General features: G+C 43.5%; 1 protein-coding gene across 4 annotated transcripts in view; it reads left to right on the top strand.

Moving 5' to 3' along the window:
* Positions 1–19,418, top strand: part of LOC148014877 (piezo-type mechanosensitive ion channel component) — a 182,066-nt gene that overhangs the window by 103,740 nt on the left and 58,908 nt on the right. For 3 of the 4 annotated variants that reach the window (XM_087665903.1, XM_087665905.1, XM_087665904.1), the window contains 3 exons: positions 10,575–12,206; positions 12,356–14,802; positions 14,959–15,348. In XM_087665903.1, the coding sequence (XP_087522029.1) occupies positions 10,575–12,206; positions 12,356–14,802; positions 14,959–15,348 (4,469 nt within the window). Of the gene's footprint in view, positions 1–10,574; positions 12,207–12,355; positions 14,803–14,958; positions 15,349–15,451; positions 15,556–19,418 lie in introns of all 4 variants that reach the window. The other variant, XR_015688441.1, reaches the window with a different exon arrangement.

Genomic DNA, 19,418 nt, shown 5'->3' on the forward strand with positions numbered 1-19,418 from the left:
TTGGGTGTAGGGGCTTGGGAACTAAAAATGTGCGCTCTAGGAGTCATGTGATAGATAGACTAGTTAGAAAAAACCTTTGGGGTTGAGTAGTTCGCCAAACTGTGATGATGGATTGGTGGCAATGTGGGTCTCGCGTCTTCACTATCCCTGTTGAGAGTTGCCATCACCTTGCTTCTCTTGATGGGCATCACCCGACTGGGGTGCGGGGGTTTTATTCTTGGATTTGGGTTGCGTGTCTCGTCTTAGATCGACACTCGTCATCATAATGGCCAACCTTTCGACAATGTTGACAATACCTATTTTTTTAGGTACATTCTATCATCTAGGTTTAAGTGTAGATTGATTGGTTCCTTCGGATTCACTAGCCCTATTGTGATTTTGATTTTGATTTGAGTTTTGTGTATCCTTGCTTTGTTGGCCCCTCTAAGAAAATGTAACTAGAGCCCCCTCTATCGAGCACGCGCTATGAAATTGATTGAACAACCGTGCGTAACGCAACAATTGATACTCAAACTCATAAAATGTGGGGATTTGAGGCAGTGAAATCACATGTTGCAGAGAAAGGAAATATTTTCTTGGTAGCTTGCTAAGGAATAGGGTAATCTAATCGTTAGAGGACTTAGGAGCGCCAATGGTTGAGAACTTAGCGAGGAGACGCTGGTAATCGGCCAAACTTAACTTTGAAGTCATCCTTATCTGTGATTTTGAAGTTTTGGAGCTCACAATGTAAATTGATGTGACGGGTCCTATACCGAGCCGCATAGCAAACAAATGCTCGGACGCTAAGTCCAAATGCTGAAGTTGAGAGTGAAACCTAGGCAACAAGCCTTGCATAAGCTCGATAATAGTGCAGGTGTTATGAGCCTTTAATTAGCAGAAAACCTTGTATATGGAACATGAGTGGGATCAGATTTGGGTTTCAACCGCTAAACTAAATCCCATAGGTTGTGAGAGTGTAAGACATGGCTCATCAAATTTGACCAAATGGTGTAGTTTGACCCATTGAAACGAGTCTTGTCATTAAATGCATGCTTGGTGGATGAGTAACTAGAACCATAAGGTGTCTGTGAAGATGGATAGATGGGATAAGATGGTGGTGGTGGTGGTGGATAAGAAGTAGGAGGGGGTAAAGATGGATAGGCAAAAATAGATTATTGATGTCCAACGAGTACCCAGTGTTGCGGAGGTACCGAAACAGACATAGGTCTATATGATATTGTAGGGGTAGATAGAGACATTGGGACACGATAGCCTTGTCCAAATGTCGGCTGGGGCACTACAGAATGATCGGATGGTCCACTAGGTCATGTCATAGAGGTAAACTGTGGTACTAAACGATCCACAGTCGAGTATGTCTGGGATGCACTTCCAGAGGGATAGCCCGAAAGTGTGTGTGTGGGAGGTTGAGCCTTCGTCACAAAAATGGGTATGTAGAGGTCCTAAAGACTATGCCTATATGTGTAGAACCCCCCAGTGTGGTGCGTGGTGGTGGATAATGTGGTGCACTTAATGGAAGTGGGAAAGGAAGGTGCAACGGAAGATGAGGGAGGGATGGGTAGGGGCCCAAATGGATTTGTGATGAATATTGTTGTGGAAAACATGATTGGTTTCTTTTGTCCATTAAATGCACTAGATAAAGATGCACCTACTTCATGTTGACTATGAGAAATAAAATCATTTGAAGGAAAAGGAAGGGTAGGAATACTTACAAGTTCTTCTTTTAGCTTCTTGCCTAGTTTTGACTTCATGAAGAAATACCTGTCTTCCTCATTACTCACAAACCAAAGCTTGTTTTGAAGAGTCCCTTCTTGATGGTGTGGTGGTGGATAATGTGGTGCACTTAATGGAAGTGGAAAGGAGGTTGCAGCAGAAGGTGAGGGAGAAATGGGTGGGAGCCCAAATGGATTTGTAATGGATATTGTTGTGGAAAACATGGTTGGTTTCTTTGGCTCATTAAATGCACTAGATAAAGATGCACCTACTCCATATTGACCATGAGAAATAAAATCATTTGAAGGAAAAGGAAAGGTAGGAATACTTACAAGTTCTTCTTTTAGCTTTTTACCTAGTTTTGAGTTCATGAAGAAATGGTTGTCTTCCTCATTACTGACAAACCAAAGCTTGTTTTGAAGAGTCTCTTCTTGATGAGCATCTCTCGATCCAATAGAAAATACAGAATCAATTGGCATAGAATTTGAAATAATAGGATTTGTATCTGATATTGGAAAGAAGTATTGTGGAAGTGATGTGTAATCCGATCTAGGTTCCACTTGCGGACGGCCGGTCTGTAGTGGAGATTCTGAAGGTCCTACAAGATCATTAGTTCTGTGCACTGAATCTTAAGGAGAACACTCAAGCTTACCTTCAACCTCCTGTTGAGCCCTATGCATAAGGATGAGATCATACTCAACGACAAAAATTTGATATAGTCTGTGAACTCCATGGTAGGCCGATGGTTCTTCGTCCATGTTAGATGGGGCATTAGCAAGCTTGGAGGCCCACTCTTGATTGTTTTTGTCCATGTTTGGCTGTGGAGATAGGAGTGGTGTTGTGAATGTATTTGAAGTCATTTGACCCTTTTGTTGTTTTTGCTTTTGCAAATTAGCTTTCTGATCAAAGACCAAGGTCTCTCAGAAAGTACTTAGCTCTGATACCATGTGAAGAAATGCTCTAAATGCAGAAAGCACAAAACCAATCGTACGAGTAAGCACAGATCGATAAACTCAAAACACACTTAGGGTTAGGGTTAGGGTAACACAGAGAGAGTGAATACAATGAATAATAAAGTGAATGAATAATGAATATACAGTGCTTATGCAGCGAACACACTATGCAGCGAATACTAAACTTTGAACTCTCGTATCTTTGGGATCAAGGCAGAGGTTATGAGATGTATTGTGTCTCGTACTCCGAATGGATCCCGAATTGCAACAAAGGCAGCGTACGAGTGTCGAACACTGGCAAACACACAAGGAAGGCTAGATTTGATATAGACGCCAGTGTAGGAGAGATAAAGACTAAAAACGCAAGACTTGAGAAGAGAGAAAATTTACACAATAGCTGCTAGGTGCAAACACAGTAGAGAGAGGTGAGAAAATGTTAGGGCGGCAGCCAGAAACTGCAAACATAGCATTTAGAGGAAAGAGAAGATCAAGGCAACAACTGCCAACTCATGGCGACAGCAACAAACTATAGGCGACAACACCGAATGGTAGGCAACAACTCTTGGGACTTGGCGACATTTGCAAGCAAGGATGGAAGGCTGGAATCAAGTGCCAAATGGTAGCAGGTGGTTTGTGGAGGCTCTTACCATGATGTCCTCCGTGAATTGGGTGTGGGTAGTAGAGATACTGCTCCTGAAACCCGCAAAAACGAGATTAAGGGAGAGTGGTGGGCTGCGTGCATATTTATAGAAAGTTTGGAGTATCCAAATTAGGGTTTTGCGTGTGGGACATAGTAACTCTCTAGGATTGTGTTTCCTTTTAAAATAAGAGATTTTCTACATTAATCAAGTGTGTTTTGGGGTTGTTTAAGTTAGGCAAATGTATTTTCAGCTCAACAACCCATTGCTTGTCCTCTACCATCTTCTAATAGATTTGATTAGCCGACCTTTTTTGAAAATCATGAAGGTTTACAAACATCTAATCATGCCAAGCTGAAGTAGGTTGAAAAGTAGATAATGGATCATATTGTTCAAGTTGCTCCTGCAAGGTTGGTTAGATCTGGCTATAACCACTAGGCAGCTGAAAGTGCTGGTATCTGTGACAAAAAGAATAAAGATGAGACTGCCCAGGAATGACATCATCATGTAGCAATTGCAGTCCCAATGGAGCCATTGAAGTAAATTTATCGTGCTGTAATTCTTTGTCTCGCCAATGAAGCAGCTTGAACGTACACTTTTACTTGTATTTTTTTTTTTTTTTGCAGGTAAAATGTGGCTAATTATATTACTCAGAAGGCTGATTACAATGAAGTGCACATGCTCAACAGACTAGCTGGAGCTGATGCAAATCACAAATCCATCATGTATACAAGCCTCTCAAGGCGGTCTGGGGGGGGATAGGGGCAAGAAGCCATGGAGGGGGGATGTATCGCCATCTGGGGCTGCCCGCATGTATCTTGAAGAATAGGTCATGGCTGCCCCAAGTGAGCAGAAAGTGAAGACGGAGGTCCTGAGGAGCTCGAGACTTGCACTTGGTTCCAATGGCCGCGGAGGGAGTGGATGATGGAGGTCCAAAGCTCTACCAAAGTCGCATATACTGAAAGGCACTCCCTACCAAAAACCGCCTGACATTGTGTCTTCCAAATGTGCCATTTTGTAAGACTCCCTATGATCTCCCATACCTTTGAGCACTTTGCTGTGGGCTCCAATACTTGGCGGTTAGGTAAAGCCTCCAAGCTGACCACTGCACAAGACCCAACCTCAATTAGAAAAAATGTGTCCTGCATCCCGGCCTCAGACGAAATGTGATGGCCCTCGCTGATTGCCTGCCAACAAAAAGCCCCCCCCCTACGAGATACATCCAAGGTTGGGTGCCGTACGATAGAGAATACGACAGCCCTCCACACGAGCTGTGCCGCCTCGCAAGACCAAAGGCAGTTCTTACGACCTCCATCCTGTTGCATCTGAGCCAACCAACTCCCAACAATTAGACCCCAATGTGCCAAAAGCCACAGGAAATACGACACCCTCTTTGGCCTCCAACTGTCCCATAGGTGACGCTAGAAAGCCCAACGTAAGGCATTTGTGATGCTGTGCTCTGCCCAGTATCTGCTACTTGAAGGTGCCCAATCCATGTCCTCCTGCATCAGTACATGTCTACCAATCTTGGCTGTGTACTCCAAGAACCTCAGTGGCTTCTTGGCGATCACAGTGGCCAGCCATAGCCACTCTCGAGGGTCCCACTCCAGCTCATCAAGTGGCCTGCTCTCCCATATTGAAAGACGCCACTCTCAAAATTCCTCCCAGGGCACATAAGGGTTGTCGCCAGGTCTTGCCTTGGAGTCCAACCACACGAATCCTTCTCCAAGGAAGGACAACAATCTCCGCCCTTTGTCAAGAACCAAACACCTCCCATCCCGCACGGTGAAGAAAGTACGTAGGGGGACACCGCCCACTCTACCTGCCACTTGTAAGGGGATACGTGCCGGTGAGAATGTAGCAGCCCACACCTCACCAGGCTCCACCGGCTCTTGGATTGGGGGGTCTAGCCACTCTTGAGGGATCGCTGAGTCAATCTCCCTCTTCTCGCCTCAGCTCCTCTCGCTGACAACTTGATGCCCGCTGCAACATCTCCTGATTGGCCATCCTATACACCTCTCGCCACATCTTGATAGTACGAGTTGGGCCAACCTCCGAGCCAGCCCACACCAGCCCATTGGATGTGGGGGCGCTCATCAATTTGTATTCCGAAACCTGTGACTAATCGAATAGGCATTTGTTTGGTGCGAAAGCTGCTAATGAAGAAGAAGAGCTATGGGGCATGCGAATGCGCCTGGGCGCAAGCTTGGAGGGTGAACTCCATTCCCCCATGGTGGCTCTTGGGTGGACCGTGGGGGTGATAGATGCTCCCGGCAGTACCACTAGGGCGTCTATGAGCTAGGCTGAGAGGCGTGACTCTGTGCACTGATAGAAGCAAGCAACTTGTGTGAGGGGCCACTTGATCACATCGATCGGCGAGCTCCACTGGAGAGGGGCTTGAAAAATAATGGTTAGATTTGGGACCTTGGCTCTAGCCAACTAGTTAATGTCCATCATGCACCCTAGCCACTGCTGGGAAAAGAGTGCTATCTCTCCTTCACCCATCCACTGGGAGATGTGGTCTTCAACGTGGCTCCTCACTTCCTCCTCTATTGGTGTCATCGTCCAGTCTACTGAATGAGAGGTGTGAAAGAAGAAAGCATAGTTTGGTCCATCTGGTGGTGGTAGGAAATGGACCTTGCCACTCCTTGACTTGCGGACCATGAAGATCCCCACCTCTAGAGGTAGTGGAAACTCTGCGCGCTCTACAACTCTCAAATGGGACCACTGACGATTGCGGAAAAACTCTCGTGGGAGCAACTGCGCGTGTCGAGGGAAAGTGTGACGGGCGGTTGGGCCAGAGCTAGTGGCTGTGTGGGGGGGGGGGGTGGGCTGTTGGTGAGGAGAAGATATGGGTGTGTTAGGCTCGTCACCCCCCCAATGGAAAGGGGGGGAATCGTCACCCCCTATGTAGTGCGTGAGGATCAGGGGGGTTGATTGGCGGGGGAGATGGTGGGACACAGAGGGATGGTGGGGTGATTGGAAGTATGAGGCGGGTGTGAGTGGGGGAAAGTGGCCTCGGAAGGGGGGGGGGGGCTGTGGGATAGGGTCAGGGGGCAATCCATGAGAAGGGGGTGGGCATGCGGGTTGGGGGATCTTGGGTGGGGTGGGGTGAGCTGTGATGCCTCAGTGGGTGGTGGGGGTGGAGGCTTGTGATCTTGCTGGGGGGACAAGTGGGGGGCTGTTGCGGGGCCCCCTGATAGGGGCCAGTTGCCCGCCCTTCTGCTCTCTGCTGCCGTGGCTGTGTTTGAGGGGCTGGCTGAGGCCCCCCTGTCGTCTCCCTCTCTGTTGTCGCTAGACTCATGTAAAACCGTCAGCATCCACCTACGGGTTTGCCGGCTGAGCCGCTTTGGCTCCGAATCGCGTGCAATTTGTTGCTTGATACCCAAAGTCATGGCATCGCAGGCACTGACTCGACTGCCCTGCCACAATAACCTGCCGTTTGAAAGAGTGTTTGCTTGCCTCAATCTCAAGAAACTCAGGTATATTCTTTGTATCTTTCACAGCCACCCATATACCTTCGGGATTCCTGCGGTTGTCACTGCATCTGCGAGAAGGAGGGAGGAAGAACTATGCCGAAAAGCCGTCCAAAGTCCTCCACTAATTGACGATACTCTACTGCCAGTCTGGAGAATAGAATGGTGACCGGGTGTCTAGGAAACCTGTTGTGGAGCGTGAATTCCTCCATTGTGAAGCCACTATACCAGGGAACCATGTAGATGACCCCCTTCGTGGAGGCATAAGGTGAGCTATCCACTAGCTTACGGGTTGCATCCGCGGAGGTGAGTTGAACCATGAAGACCCCTTGAGCCATGAGAACTGCCTCCGCAATCTGTGCTGTGCCAATGCATAGCGTGGAGTGAAGCCAATCCCGAATTTGGGCCCTGGATGGAGAGTGTCCTATGACCTGTCCAAAGATTGCTGTTTCTTTCAATCTAGCTCTGTGGCACGGACAGAAAGGAGCTGTTCCTCAGAAAGGATGACACACAAGGTGTTTGATTGGAGGGCGCTCCCAGAATGCACCGGCGTCTGATGAGAGGTTTCCATTGCGCGTCACTGCTGAGAACCTACTGAGCTAGCTGCTGTGCTACCGGGGGGGATGTTGCTGTAGATAGAGGGGGCAATGATAGTGTTATTACGTCTCCGCAGATGCAAGCAACTCCTGCTGAATTAGCAGAGGAGAAGCAATCAACAGAGCAAACGAACGTGCAACATAGGATGGAGGTACAAGAGCAAGTCGATTGGGGAGGTCTTTTCGTGCGTGAGGCAGAGAACGGAGCTGCCACAACAGGTTGATGATGGACGATCGTTGATGTAGAGGGTGGAGCCTAGAGAGATGCAGACACGATGGCGCAGACGCAGTCGGGCGGTTGTGAGCAGGGCAGGCACAAGCGGAGCCGCGAGCGGGGCGGAGCGCGAGTGGGGCTGCTGGCCTACCTTATCTTCAAGACCTTCACTTTTACCTATAATGAATTAGCTTGCTTTAGATGTCTGAACATGAGATTGCGAGTCCGGCAGATGTATCAAAGATTGGTCTATCGCATAAAATGAAAGAGACAAGGATGATGGAATTGTAACGTGGCCTTTGACGGCATTTTGCCCAGAATCCAAGAATGGGTGGCCGTCTCCTGACATGTTAGTGAGGTCCATACTTGCGAAATGAAGTCCCAAATTAGTCTTGCAATTGGGCAAGAGGCAAAAATATGAGGAGGGGTTTCATCACATGTTGTACAAAGGATACATCTACCATGTGAGGTCTTGTGAGCACACAACACATCCCCTGTGGGAAGACCCTTGATAAGAATCTTTATATGAAAACTTTCCCCTAATAGGGAAGCTTGGACTTGCAACTTAGCTCTACTGTCACAAATAGACCAAAATTTGTTTGCTTTCTTAGCGATCCATCTCTTTTTCTCAATTCTTTTATTGTAAATCTGATCGGCTGGCCATTTCTAGAAAATCCTTTGTCTTCATAAAAGCCCAATCCAACCCCCACATCTATATGATGCATCATACAGTGGACCTTGAGGGAGGCTTTTTTCATCTATTGATTTATTTGGTGGCTTACAAATGCTAAATCTCGAATGACTTTCAAATCCATGATGTGGTGTTAGGAAAGAGAGTGAGATATTGCTCCTAGTTTGTGTCCACACTTGGGAACTCCTTTGGCACGCTGACCAACGAAGGGGAATGCATGGTAATGATGTGCTTTTGCACTTTGTGATTGGGGTTCAAGTATGACCAACATTGTGCGTTCTTAGGTGCTCCTTTCAGGTCGAAGCCTTTTTCCAAGGTGCATTTGGCAGTGGCACTTGTTATTGGATTACCCATGGTGCATTGTTTGTCATTTTTGTATGGACGATGATGTTACGGGTTTATGGAAGACTCACTCTTTCTGTATATCACCATCATTGTATAACTTTTCATATTCTTTTTTTGAGAAGAGAAAAATCCTATTAATAAGTTACCTCGGAAAAATTAGGCAAAATGCAAAATACAAAGCAGTCCTGTAAGGGATTTACATATAAAAAATTTTATATAACAAGGGAAAGTCTATTACAAAGCTTGAATGAATAAACAGCCGAGAGGTCTATAATGCTAGACCATGTGCTTTCGGAGCAGGAGCAAAGTGCCAGAATCACAGGGCTCTTTGTGTGTGTATATATTTGTTCTCCTCCCTTTTTTGTAGGATCAGATCACATCACACCATGGCCCCCAAAAAGGAGAGGGTGTAATGTGTGAATGAAACTTGAAAGTGAGAGAGAGGGAGAGGGAGAGGAGGAAGAGAAGGCAAGGGAAAGGGAGAGGGAGATTAGGGTGATTGAAGAAGAGAGTGGCTTGAAAGTTGAGCTCAAGAGAGGGGGATTGATGAAGATGGAGGCTGATTTGTGCGGTGAGATGGGGCAAGGGGGCTGGCCTTTTATAAGGGGCTGAGGTGAGGGAGAAGAGAAGAGAATTAGTATGAAAGAGGGAGGAGTGGGAAAAAAGAAAAGCTTTAATGTGTGACAGGCCAAAAAGAAGGGCAAAATTTCAAAAAATGCACCAATGGACATTTTAAATGGTCTTTTTTTTTTGGTACAGTTCAAACACATGCAAACCATATGGTACCGTATGAAACGTACCGTATGCACACGGAATGCAACCTTGTCTGAAATAGTGCCAGTCGTATGTTAGACGTCCCACTTGTGCTCATACTTTGCCTGCCATTGACTCACATGGTGCAAAGATCCACCACATCATGTTTGGTGGTGCTGCACAAGGTCCGGAGTCAATGTTACAGCCTGGCCTGTGTTACTATGTCAAATGCCTTGCAAAAATCCACAAAGCAGCAGATGGCCAATCCTCTCCTATAATTGCTAGGTTTTAAGGGATCTCCTGGTTTTTTGATTGGTACAATAGTGTCATTGCCTGGTTAAATAGGAATCTCTTGGACAGGGCTCTATTAAATATATGTGCTAGATGGTAGGTAAGCAGGTCCCTCCCACATGGGAAGTGCTTAATGCCTAATCCAGCATGATATGAGCCTTTCCACTTTGTAGCCTATCAATAGCTCCCCTTACCATATTGGTGTGTGAGAAAGATGTGAGCATGCTTTGCGGATTTAGGGAATCGTCCTTGATACAACTAAGTAGTTCTGTCTAGCATCACCCTCAAACATGCCTCCATGCTTGCCTTGGTCTCGAGGTTGGTGTTTTAGTCCTCTAGTACCAATGGTTGTGTCTTCTCTTATGGTGCTTAATCTATGGTGACTTTGATTCACTTATTGTTTGGTGTATTCAAGGATGCGATGTGTTGGGTACTTAACCTTGAATGTGTTTTGAGTGTTGTCAAATATCTTGATCTTCGGTTGAATGATTTCCACGACTTGAACAAGGGATGTAAAGCTTGCAATATCTTATTCTAGAAACTCTGAAGCAATCATCATGTGAGTACAAATGCCAACTGAAGAAAATAATAGGGTTGAGCTTACTGTAAAGATAAGTTATGCATGCGAACATGTAAGCAACAGATGAGTTACTTTCAAAAAACAACCTTTTGATTCTGCTGCTGAAAGTCCATCCTCTGTTGGCTTTATGTTTTCTAATTTGTTTTTTATTTTCATCTTTAGCTTGAGGGATTTGCATGCTCAGAGATCAATGAATTTATGGATAGAAAACTGTCAAAGAATGACTTAGTGTTGCTTTTATTGTTTCTATTTCGGGGAGCACGGGGTATAGATCTTTAAAGCAAAGACAGCATTGCAGCTAACAGACTCTCATGATGGCCTTGGCAGTGCAATTGATAATGAGCTGGCTTTCAGGGCTTGGTGAGGCCCTGCGTGCTTCATATCGTTCTTTTGGGACCTCCATTGCAGCTTTAACTGTGCTACTTGTTGTGTATAAGCTTGGTCCGAACTATATATCTTTTGGATACTTTTGTCTGTTGCTGTACTGGATGACTGGACGGCAACTGATTGGAAGAACTAGGACCCCACTGTGGTTACCTCTATTCACTTACACATTTTTCGTGTTTGTATTTCACTACCTCCTAACATGTTTTCCTGAGCTCCAAAAGCTGATAGGAGACTGTATCAATTTGTACCCGGATTTGGGTTTTAGACCAGCAGCATCTTTCCTTGGCAACATCTGGGATTCCTTTTTGATACTTCTTGTCATGCAACTCTTTAGATTCGAGCGAGGTCAAAAGACAAGGGAAGCAGATATTGGTGCCCAAGGTGACCACATTGAAACATCTTATGGGTTTTTGGCTTTGGTCAAAAGGTTCTTCATTCTGCACAGTAACAAGATCTTGTCAGTTACAGTTTTCTATGCAAGCATGTCACCAGTTGGTGCAACTGGATTTGTTTACCTCGTAATGCTTGTGATCACATGTTTCATGCCAAAAGTATCGAGGTTCCCTGAAAAGTTCTTCTCTATGTACACAGCCTTACTGGCTACAGCAGAATTTTTATTTCAACTGCTGGGTGAGAAGCTACAGATGCTCCCCAACCAGATACACGGTCCTTTCTTATACTGGTTAGGCTTTCGAGCAATCCCAAACAGCTTTTGGGCATGGGAGTCAAGTTTTCGAAGTAGGACACTAGTATTTGTTGCATGTCTTCTCCAATATAGTGCTTTTAATTGGTTGGATCAACTGCCTGCATCTCTACGAAACACTGGAAGATTTGAAGAGCCGTGCTTACTGTATGTACCCTATCCACGCAAGGCTCATGACGAAGTACAAGCTGGACCTGAAGTGCAACCTTCTGCCGGTGAAACAAGACCAAAGGTGCAAGCTGGACTGCCTGAGGTTCGATCTGAGCCAGACTTTCAGTCTGGCCTTCACAACCAGGGAGGGCTGACAAGGAGCCATAGTCTAGAAGAAGACACGATTCATTTAGCTCAGACAGATTCAAAATCTGATCCTGACATATCTGCTGAAACTTCTATAGGAAAGCAGTCTGGAATTAATTGTGATTATGCATTGAACTTCCGGAGTGCAAAACAAAGTCGTCAATGGAGCAAGAGAGCAATGCTGATGCTAAGAAGAGAGAGATATGGAGCCCAAGTGAGGACTTTAAAAGCATATGCCATGTATATGACAGAAAACGCATTCAACCTTTTTGGGGTGGAAATCAGCATGCTTGTGCTGCTAGTTGCAAGTTTTGCAGTTCTTAATGTTATTTCTCTCTTCTACATGACAATATTGAGTCTCTGTATTCTGCTGAAAAGGGATACTCTGAAGCTTTTGTGGCCTTTTTTTGTGATGTTGTTTGCATTGATCCTTGTGGTTGAATACATGCTGTTTACAAGGGGCCCACCATCATGGAGTATTCCTAACTTTGTTGGAGCACACAATACTCGCTGCCATACATGTTGGAAGGACTTCCAAGTTGACTTGAGTTACTGCAGCAGGTGCTGGCTAGGTACTTGTTTGTTTCCTAAAGATATTTTCTTGTGTAGAGCTGCATCTTTAAAAATGTTAACCTTTGTTGATAATCTTAAGACCAAGTACACTTTTTGTGCATGTTATTGTTATACTTCTAATTGAAGTAAGACATTTTAATGATTTCAGGGGTGATGGTTGATGACTGGCAAACCCTCATGGCATATTTCATGGTTTTCTTTATTGGCTGTTTGAAACTGAAGTCTGATATATGCATGGGGAAAGCTGAAGCTTTCTCTTTTTACAACATTTTATTCCCACCCAGAGACAAATTAGCATGGAAAGAAATAAATTATGAGACAAAGGGACAATGGACATGGCTAGACCGGGTCAGATTTTTCATTTACCGCCACTTTTTGGATATGGTACTATTGCTAGTATTTATTACTGGGACACTTCAGTATGATGTACTTCATTTGGGATATCTTGCTTTTGCATTGGTCTTTGCACGAATGAGGGTGAAACTTTTGAAAACAAGGAACAAAATCTTTCGATATTTACAGCTTTATAACTTCCTGCTGATGATTATGTCACTTTTATACCAAGCCCCCTATGTTGGTAATTCAAGTGATGAAGGATTCAGCTTGTATGATACAGTGGGTTTTGTCAAAATTGCATATGGGTTTGATATAACTTCTCAATCTATACTTGTTGACATCACAATCTTTTGTGTGGTGCTTCTTCAGTCATTCATTTTTAGCTCAAAAGAGTATGAACAAGTTCTCAGATATTTAGAAGCAGAAGAGATGGATGTAAAGCTAGAAGCCCAAGAGGCCAAAGCAGCTTGGAAAACTGAACAATTGCAACAGATTCGTACCATGGAAGAATTGAAGCAACATCGCCGTCTGCAAGTAGAAAAGATGAAGTCAGATATGCTTCATGTTCAGCTCAATGTGGAGGCACTAAATGCCTCAGGGAAAGTCATGGAAAAGAAGATTTTTGGAAGAGATCTCAGCAACCGTGACTTACTTTTTTCTTCAGAAAAAGAGCAGAGCCAAAACATATCTCAAAGGAAAGTGCAAACACACCTTGATGATGATGTATCTGAGAGCAGTAAATTATCTGGTGAAACTTTTAGCTGTGTGAAGAGAAGAACAAGCTTAACTCACCCAGAATCCTCATCTGGGTTATCCTTTGAGAAGACTCAGCATCATGACCTTGATGAAGGTATGCTTGCAGCTTTACCTGAAAGAGATCAGAAGATGGTGAAAAGGAAACCTGTGGATATTCCCTCTTCACTGAGCTGCCCACCTGGACAAGTACCAGTTACCAGTGATGCTCTGGCGGATATTGCAGGTCTACAAAGAGTATCTGATGATGCGGAGAGATTGACAGTGGAAGAAGATGCATACTTTGTGAAAGATAATGTGCATAAGGAAGGGGTTGCTTCCGGGAATGCTGACCCAGAGTTTTTGTGGCCAGCTCATCAAAACACCTTGGGTGAACTGCCACATCACCTTTCTTTACTGTATGTCTGGTTTTATTCCAAAATCAGAGCAAACATTGATGTTCTTTGTTACTTTTTCTTCCTCCTTGCATATGTCTGGAACTTCAGCCTTTTGATGCTGTTTTACCCTGCTTCACTGTTTCTCTATGCCCTCCTGGTAAATCCAGGCCCAGGTCAACGGTTCTGGCTAATGATGCTTATATATACAGAGGTTAACATTTTACTTGAGTACATGAATCAAGTTTTGATACAGCACACGAAACATCGAGCTCTATCCTCTTGGTTGAATTTGTGGCTTGAGAGAGTTGGGATTCGGACAACTATGATGAATGATTCATTTGTAGCAGGGGTATTACCTCTCTTTTTGGTGTATCTTTCAACCCTGGTGCAAAGTTCAATCAAAGCTCGAGATGGTGAATGGATGTCTGTTCTAAGTCGAAGGGAAAATGACAACAAGGATCTTAAGGGTGTTTCATGGAAGGTGAAATTGCAAGAGCATGTGGCTGTTGTCCAGAAGAAGTTTACAAGTATTTTTAGGTTCTTTTTCAGGTATTGCATGGCTCTGTTATATGGATCTGAAGCTCCACCTCATTTTGTGCAAGTAACAATGTCCGTCAAGAAGTGGCCTGAAGATGGAATTCAACCTGGGCGAATTGAGTCTGCATTTAACAAGCTGCTTTTAGGTGCACATTACAGCTCATGTCTCATGGGGACCAAGAATACCCATCACAGTGTCAGTACTGTCAGAATTGAGAGCATTGAAAGCAGTCAGGCAGAAACTGATGTTGTTGTTGCTGTATTAGAAGTCATATATGCTGCTCCTAGGAAATCATGCCCAGCTAGTGAGCATTACAAATCTCTCACTCCTGCTAAAGACATTTCTGTGGAGATTCAAAGAGCTAAGGAAGAAGGGCTTGTGGACACTATGTTTTTCCCGTTTCCTATTATATCCATAATTGCTGGTGGAAAACGAGAAGTGGATCTTTATGCTTACATCTTCGGAACTGATCTCACTGCTTTCTTTTTTACGGCTTTGTTTTACCAATCCTTCATAAAGAACAGTCCTGATTTTCTAAACGTTTATCAGCTGGAAGATCAGTTCCCTAAAGAGTTTGTGTTTGTCCTTATGGTGAGTGGGCTGCTCTAACCAATATGTGACTCAATTGTAAATAATGTGCTGGTTTATCTGAAGTACTTTGGTGAATGATTTGAATTAGTTTTGTAGGAGCATGAAGCTAATGTGAAATGACATTGTAGTACCTAACTACTGGATTTTCTGATGCAGACATTGTTTTTCCTAATTGTACTGGATCGAGTGATATATCTCTGCTCATTTGCATTGGGGAAGGTCTTTTATTACTTTTTCAGCCTTTTCCTATTTACCTATTATGTAACTCTCTATGGTTGGCAAATGAGTACAAAAGAGCATGGCCTTTTGTTGCTTCGAATTTTCTGCATAATCAAAGGGCTCTCTCTTTCATTACAAGCATCACAGATAAAGTATGGACTCCCTTCAAAAACAGCATTATATGAACAATTTCTTACCAGGAAGGTATCCCATTTAAACCACATTGGGTTCCGGCTTTATCGTTCATTGCCCTTTCTTTTCGAACTCCGGTGTATTCTGGATTGGTCCTGCAGTACCACATCGCTGGCAATGTATGACTGGCTCAAGGTGTGTTAATTTGAGCCCTAATTTGAGTCTTCATAGTGATTTTTCCTGTTTCTTAACTATTTTTAATACAAAGCATATCATTAGAAGCCTTTGGCATCTCCAGATTTTAGCCACGTAAACTGGCATCAGGAGATTTCCATTAGAAACAAAGATTAACCGATACGATATCTAATTTTGGATTCACATGGCCAGTTCATTCACTCCCAGGTTAGACTCCTTGAGATAGAGGTGGACTGCATTAAATTGTGCTCAATTTCACAAGACTTTCCGATTTCATATGTATAATAAAGTTGACCGTTCCACCCTTATGTGACACGTCTATTTATGGAAAATTGCAACTTAGGTGTGATTGTATTGGCAGCCATGGTGCCACCTCAGACAATCATCAACAACACTATGACTGCTGGTTTTGCTTGGTGCAACCTTGTGCTGAACAATGCATGACATTTAGTGTTATGAATGTATCTGCACTTTAATGTAATTATACCAATCAATAGTTTCCGTTTTGATTATCAATTTGTTCTTTTAGTGGGCTTTGAAACTACCTATATTTTGGAGTGAAAGGCCTTGAGAAAAAATAATAATTCATTTGAAACCCTCACACAAGATGGAACATAGTTATTAGACCAAGTGGCTATTACTTGAATGGGCTACACAGCCATAGCAGCTGCTGTTAGAAAGTTACAATTCACCGGTGTCGTATTGTTTGAATATATCTCAAGAGTTTTGAGCACATTAAAGATGCACTACATGTGGGTGAAGGAGAGGAGAGGATTCGAAACACATCAACGAGAAACCGGTTGGTTAAATTGACCAACAGTCAACCCTGGGCATCAGCATGTATATTTAAGGTAGTAGATTGTCCTTTTTTCTTCCTGTTCGAGAGGTGGCCATACACTTCCATAGAGACCTGTTGAAAGGTCAGGCTTTTTTGGCAGAGTGATACAGCCCAAAGCAACAACGTCGGGTCAAAGGAGGAAAATAACCAACAATGTAAGCTGCTAGTTGCTCTATGGGGATAGCTGCTGCAAAGGGAGGCGCCGGTTGTTATTCACTTTTTGGGATATATATATATATATATATAGGAGTGGGCATTTGTCCTGGCAACGCCCTCCAGCAGAAACAGCACTGGCTAGAGCAGAAGTGATAGAAGTGACAGGCTTGCTTGGGTAAAGCCTGCTGCTTGCTGATGGGGAAACCTTGCAACCTGCAGGTGTGAATTGCAATGCCAAACAACCCCCCACTTCCATCCGCCTCCTGTCTACCCACCACTCCCTTGTTGCCTCCCCAACATAGGTGTTCCCTTCAGTCCAACCTCCTAACATGGACACGTCTTCAGCCTCCACACTCGCAGCCTTTGTGTTATTTCTTGCACAAGCTTCTTCCATCTCTCTTATCCCCATTGGAATCACCGCAGCAAAGTCAGCCAAGAGGCATCCACATCACAGACACATGGAGTTAGTATATAAGATTGCAGCCAGTCCACCACCACCACTAGGGGACTCTAATGCAACCCTGTGCACACATTAGGCTGATGCCTTCTTGCTGATTCGCTTCGCTCTAGACATAGAGTTGGCACCTAGGAACAAAGTGAAAGCCCTTGAGGCATCTTCTTTGGGCTGCAGAATGGTTTGAAATCGCCTATCCATTTGCATTCTTAAGGGCTCCATTCAATTGGCTCCTAGTGACACTCCTAGCTAGAGTCACATGAGTGGTATCCTTGGGAAGCACCCCTCCAGTTTAGCTCACATGAGTAGATGGAGGCAATGCTTGGCACTAGCCTACTCGATGTCAAATCTTGAGTGGTGTACTTTGACAGATGGATGGAGGGTCGGAACTACTCTTGCTTGAAGATGGCATTGCCATCACTCTCTCTTTTCGTAGGCTTGATGAGTACTTCACGCTTTACCTTTCCAAGATTGGCAATGCCTTCTTTGGCTATCTTACACACAGAGGGATAGGACTTTTGTTGACGTTGTCTTAGAAGGCTCACCAAACGACCAAGCCAAACAGCTTCTTTCGAAGCTTTAGTGGCTGAAATATATTCAGCCTCAGCGGTAGAAAGTGCTACTATCTTTTGCAATCTAGAGCACCAAGAAACAACTTTGACAGTCAAGGTAAATATGTACCTGCTAGTAGACTTGCGAGTATCCGAGCCACCAGCCATGTCTGCATCACAATATCCATGCAGATCTAACGTACCCTTTCCATAGCAAATACATTTTCTCTGTGTAAGGTACCAGAATATGCATTTCATTGCCTCCCAATGTGCTTTGCCAGGATTTGACACAAACCTGCTTACAGCTCCCATTGCATGAGCAAGGTTAGGTCTATTGGCAACCATAGCATACATGAGTGACCCACAAGCTGAAGCCTTCATAGAGTTGGCTGCCTTATCATCTTTTGGGCAATTTGCTTTGCTAGGCTTAAGGTATGTGGTAAAGGAACGCCAAGTGGCTTAGCATTTGCCATGGAAAAACGATCAATTACTTTGCTGATGTACTTTTCTTGTGAGAGAAATAAGAGCTGCTGCTCTCTATCTCTCGTTACACGCATGCCCAAAATGTGTTCAATTGCACCGAATTCCTTCATGGAAAAGGCTGAATTCAGCTATCTTTTCAGTGCATTAACTTGGCTTTTATGCTTACCAGCAATAAGCATATCATCCACATAAAGCACAAGTATTATAAGGCTTCCATCATCAGCCTTCTTCATATATAAGCAGTGATTTGCATTGCTTCTTTTAAACCCATGTGAGAGCATGAAGGCATCAAATTTTTTATACCACTCTCTAGGAGCTTGTTTAAAACCATACAAGCTTCTCTTAAGCCTACACACCAAGTGCTCCTTTCCTGGCATAACAAAGCCCTTTGGGTATTTCATGTACAGCTCTTCTTCTAAATCACCATTGAGGAATGTAGTTCTAAGATCCATTTGATCAAGTTCAAGATCCATAGATACTACGATAGCAAACAATACCTGAAGAGTGGTCATTTTGACAATAGGTGAAAAGACTTCCTGGAAGTCAATCCCCTCTTTCTGTGTATAACCCTTAGCCACAAGCTTGTATTTGTATTTGGTTTTGCTATCCACACACTTGATTTTATAGATCCATTTGTTAGGAATAGCTTTCCTATCTTTGGGCAATGGAATCAAATTCCAAGTATCGTTTCGATACGAAGATTTTATTTTTTCTTGCATAGCTAGCTCCCACTTTTTCTTTAACTCACATGATAATGCCTCTTTATATGTTAGAGACTCACCCTCATTTGTGAGTAAAAAAAAGTCCAAAGAGGGATCAAATCTCTTTATAGGTCTTTTGACACGTGTAGCCCTTCTCCCTCAATGATCTGTGTTATTAGCATAGCAATTAGAAACGTCAAAAACGTTTAGAAACGAAACAACAGAAATGTGTTTTGTTAGTTTCTTTCAAGAGGGGGTAAAATAAGAAATGTGTGTTTTTTATATAGGGATTTTAAAATAGTTTTAACTAGGGAAAGAGGTTTTAAACCCCTATGAAACTTTCTCTTAAAAAAAGAAAGACCAACCAAGCTTGAATGATAATACATGAGAATCGATTGAGAATAATATGTTACAATGCATGATCCATTATTGAATTATGTCAAAGTTGTTGTTTAGAAAAGCTATACTATGGTTCAGACCTCAAACATTATGATTCATGCATATTACACAAAGAAAATTGAAATAAACATGTAAATAGCTCATGTACAATATGGACTAAGTCAAGTTGCAACATCACGATTCTCATTCTCAAGCAAACTGACAAAATGTCAAAATCCAAAATAAATCATAAATAACTTATAAATGAAACCGAAGTTATATAATAATCAACTCTCAAGAGAAGAATAGATATTGGAATGACAGAGTCCAATAACTAAACAAAATCTCAAAAAGTTAATTGTGTCATTCAAAATCTGGGGTCCTTATGAGTCATTACTCATTATCATGATCATGTCTAACATTGTCCAGCAGTTTTTGTCAAAAATTCCATGTTTTTGGGTCCTCCCTATTTAAAAAAAACCCAAGTTTTTAATTTTCAAAAATGTTTT

The sequence above is a fragment of the Lygodium microphyllum genome, chromosome 24 (genome assembly GCF_053477565.2).
Source record: "Lygodium microphyllum isolate KBCC chromosome 24, Lygodium_microphyllum_v1.1.10, whole genome shotgun sequence".
NCBI lineage: Eukaryota > Viridiplantae > Streptophyta > Polypodiopsida > Schizaeales > Lygodiaceae > Lygodium > Lygodium microphyllum.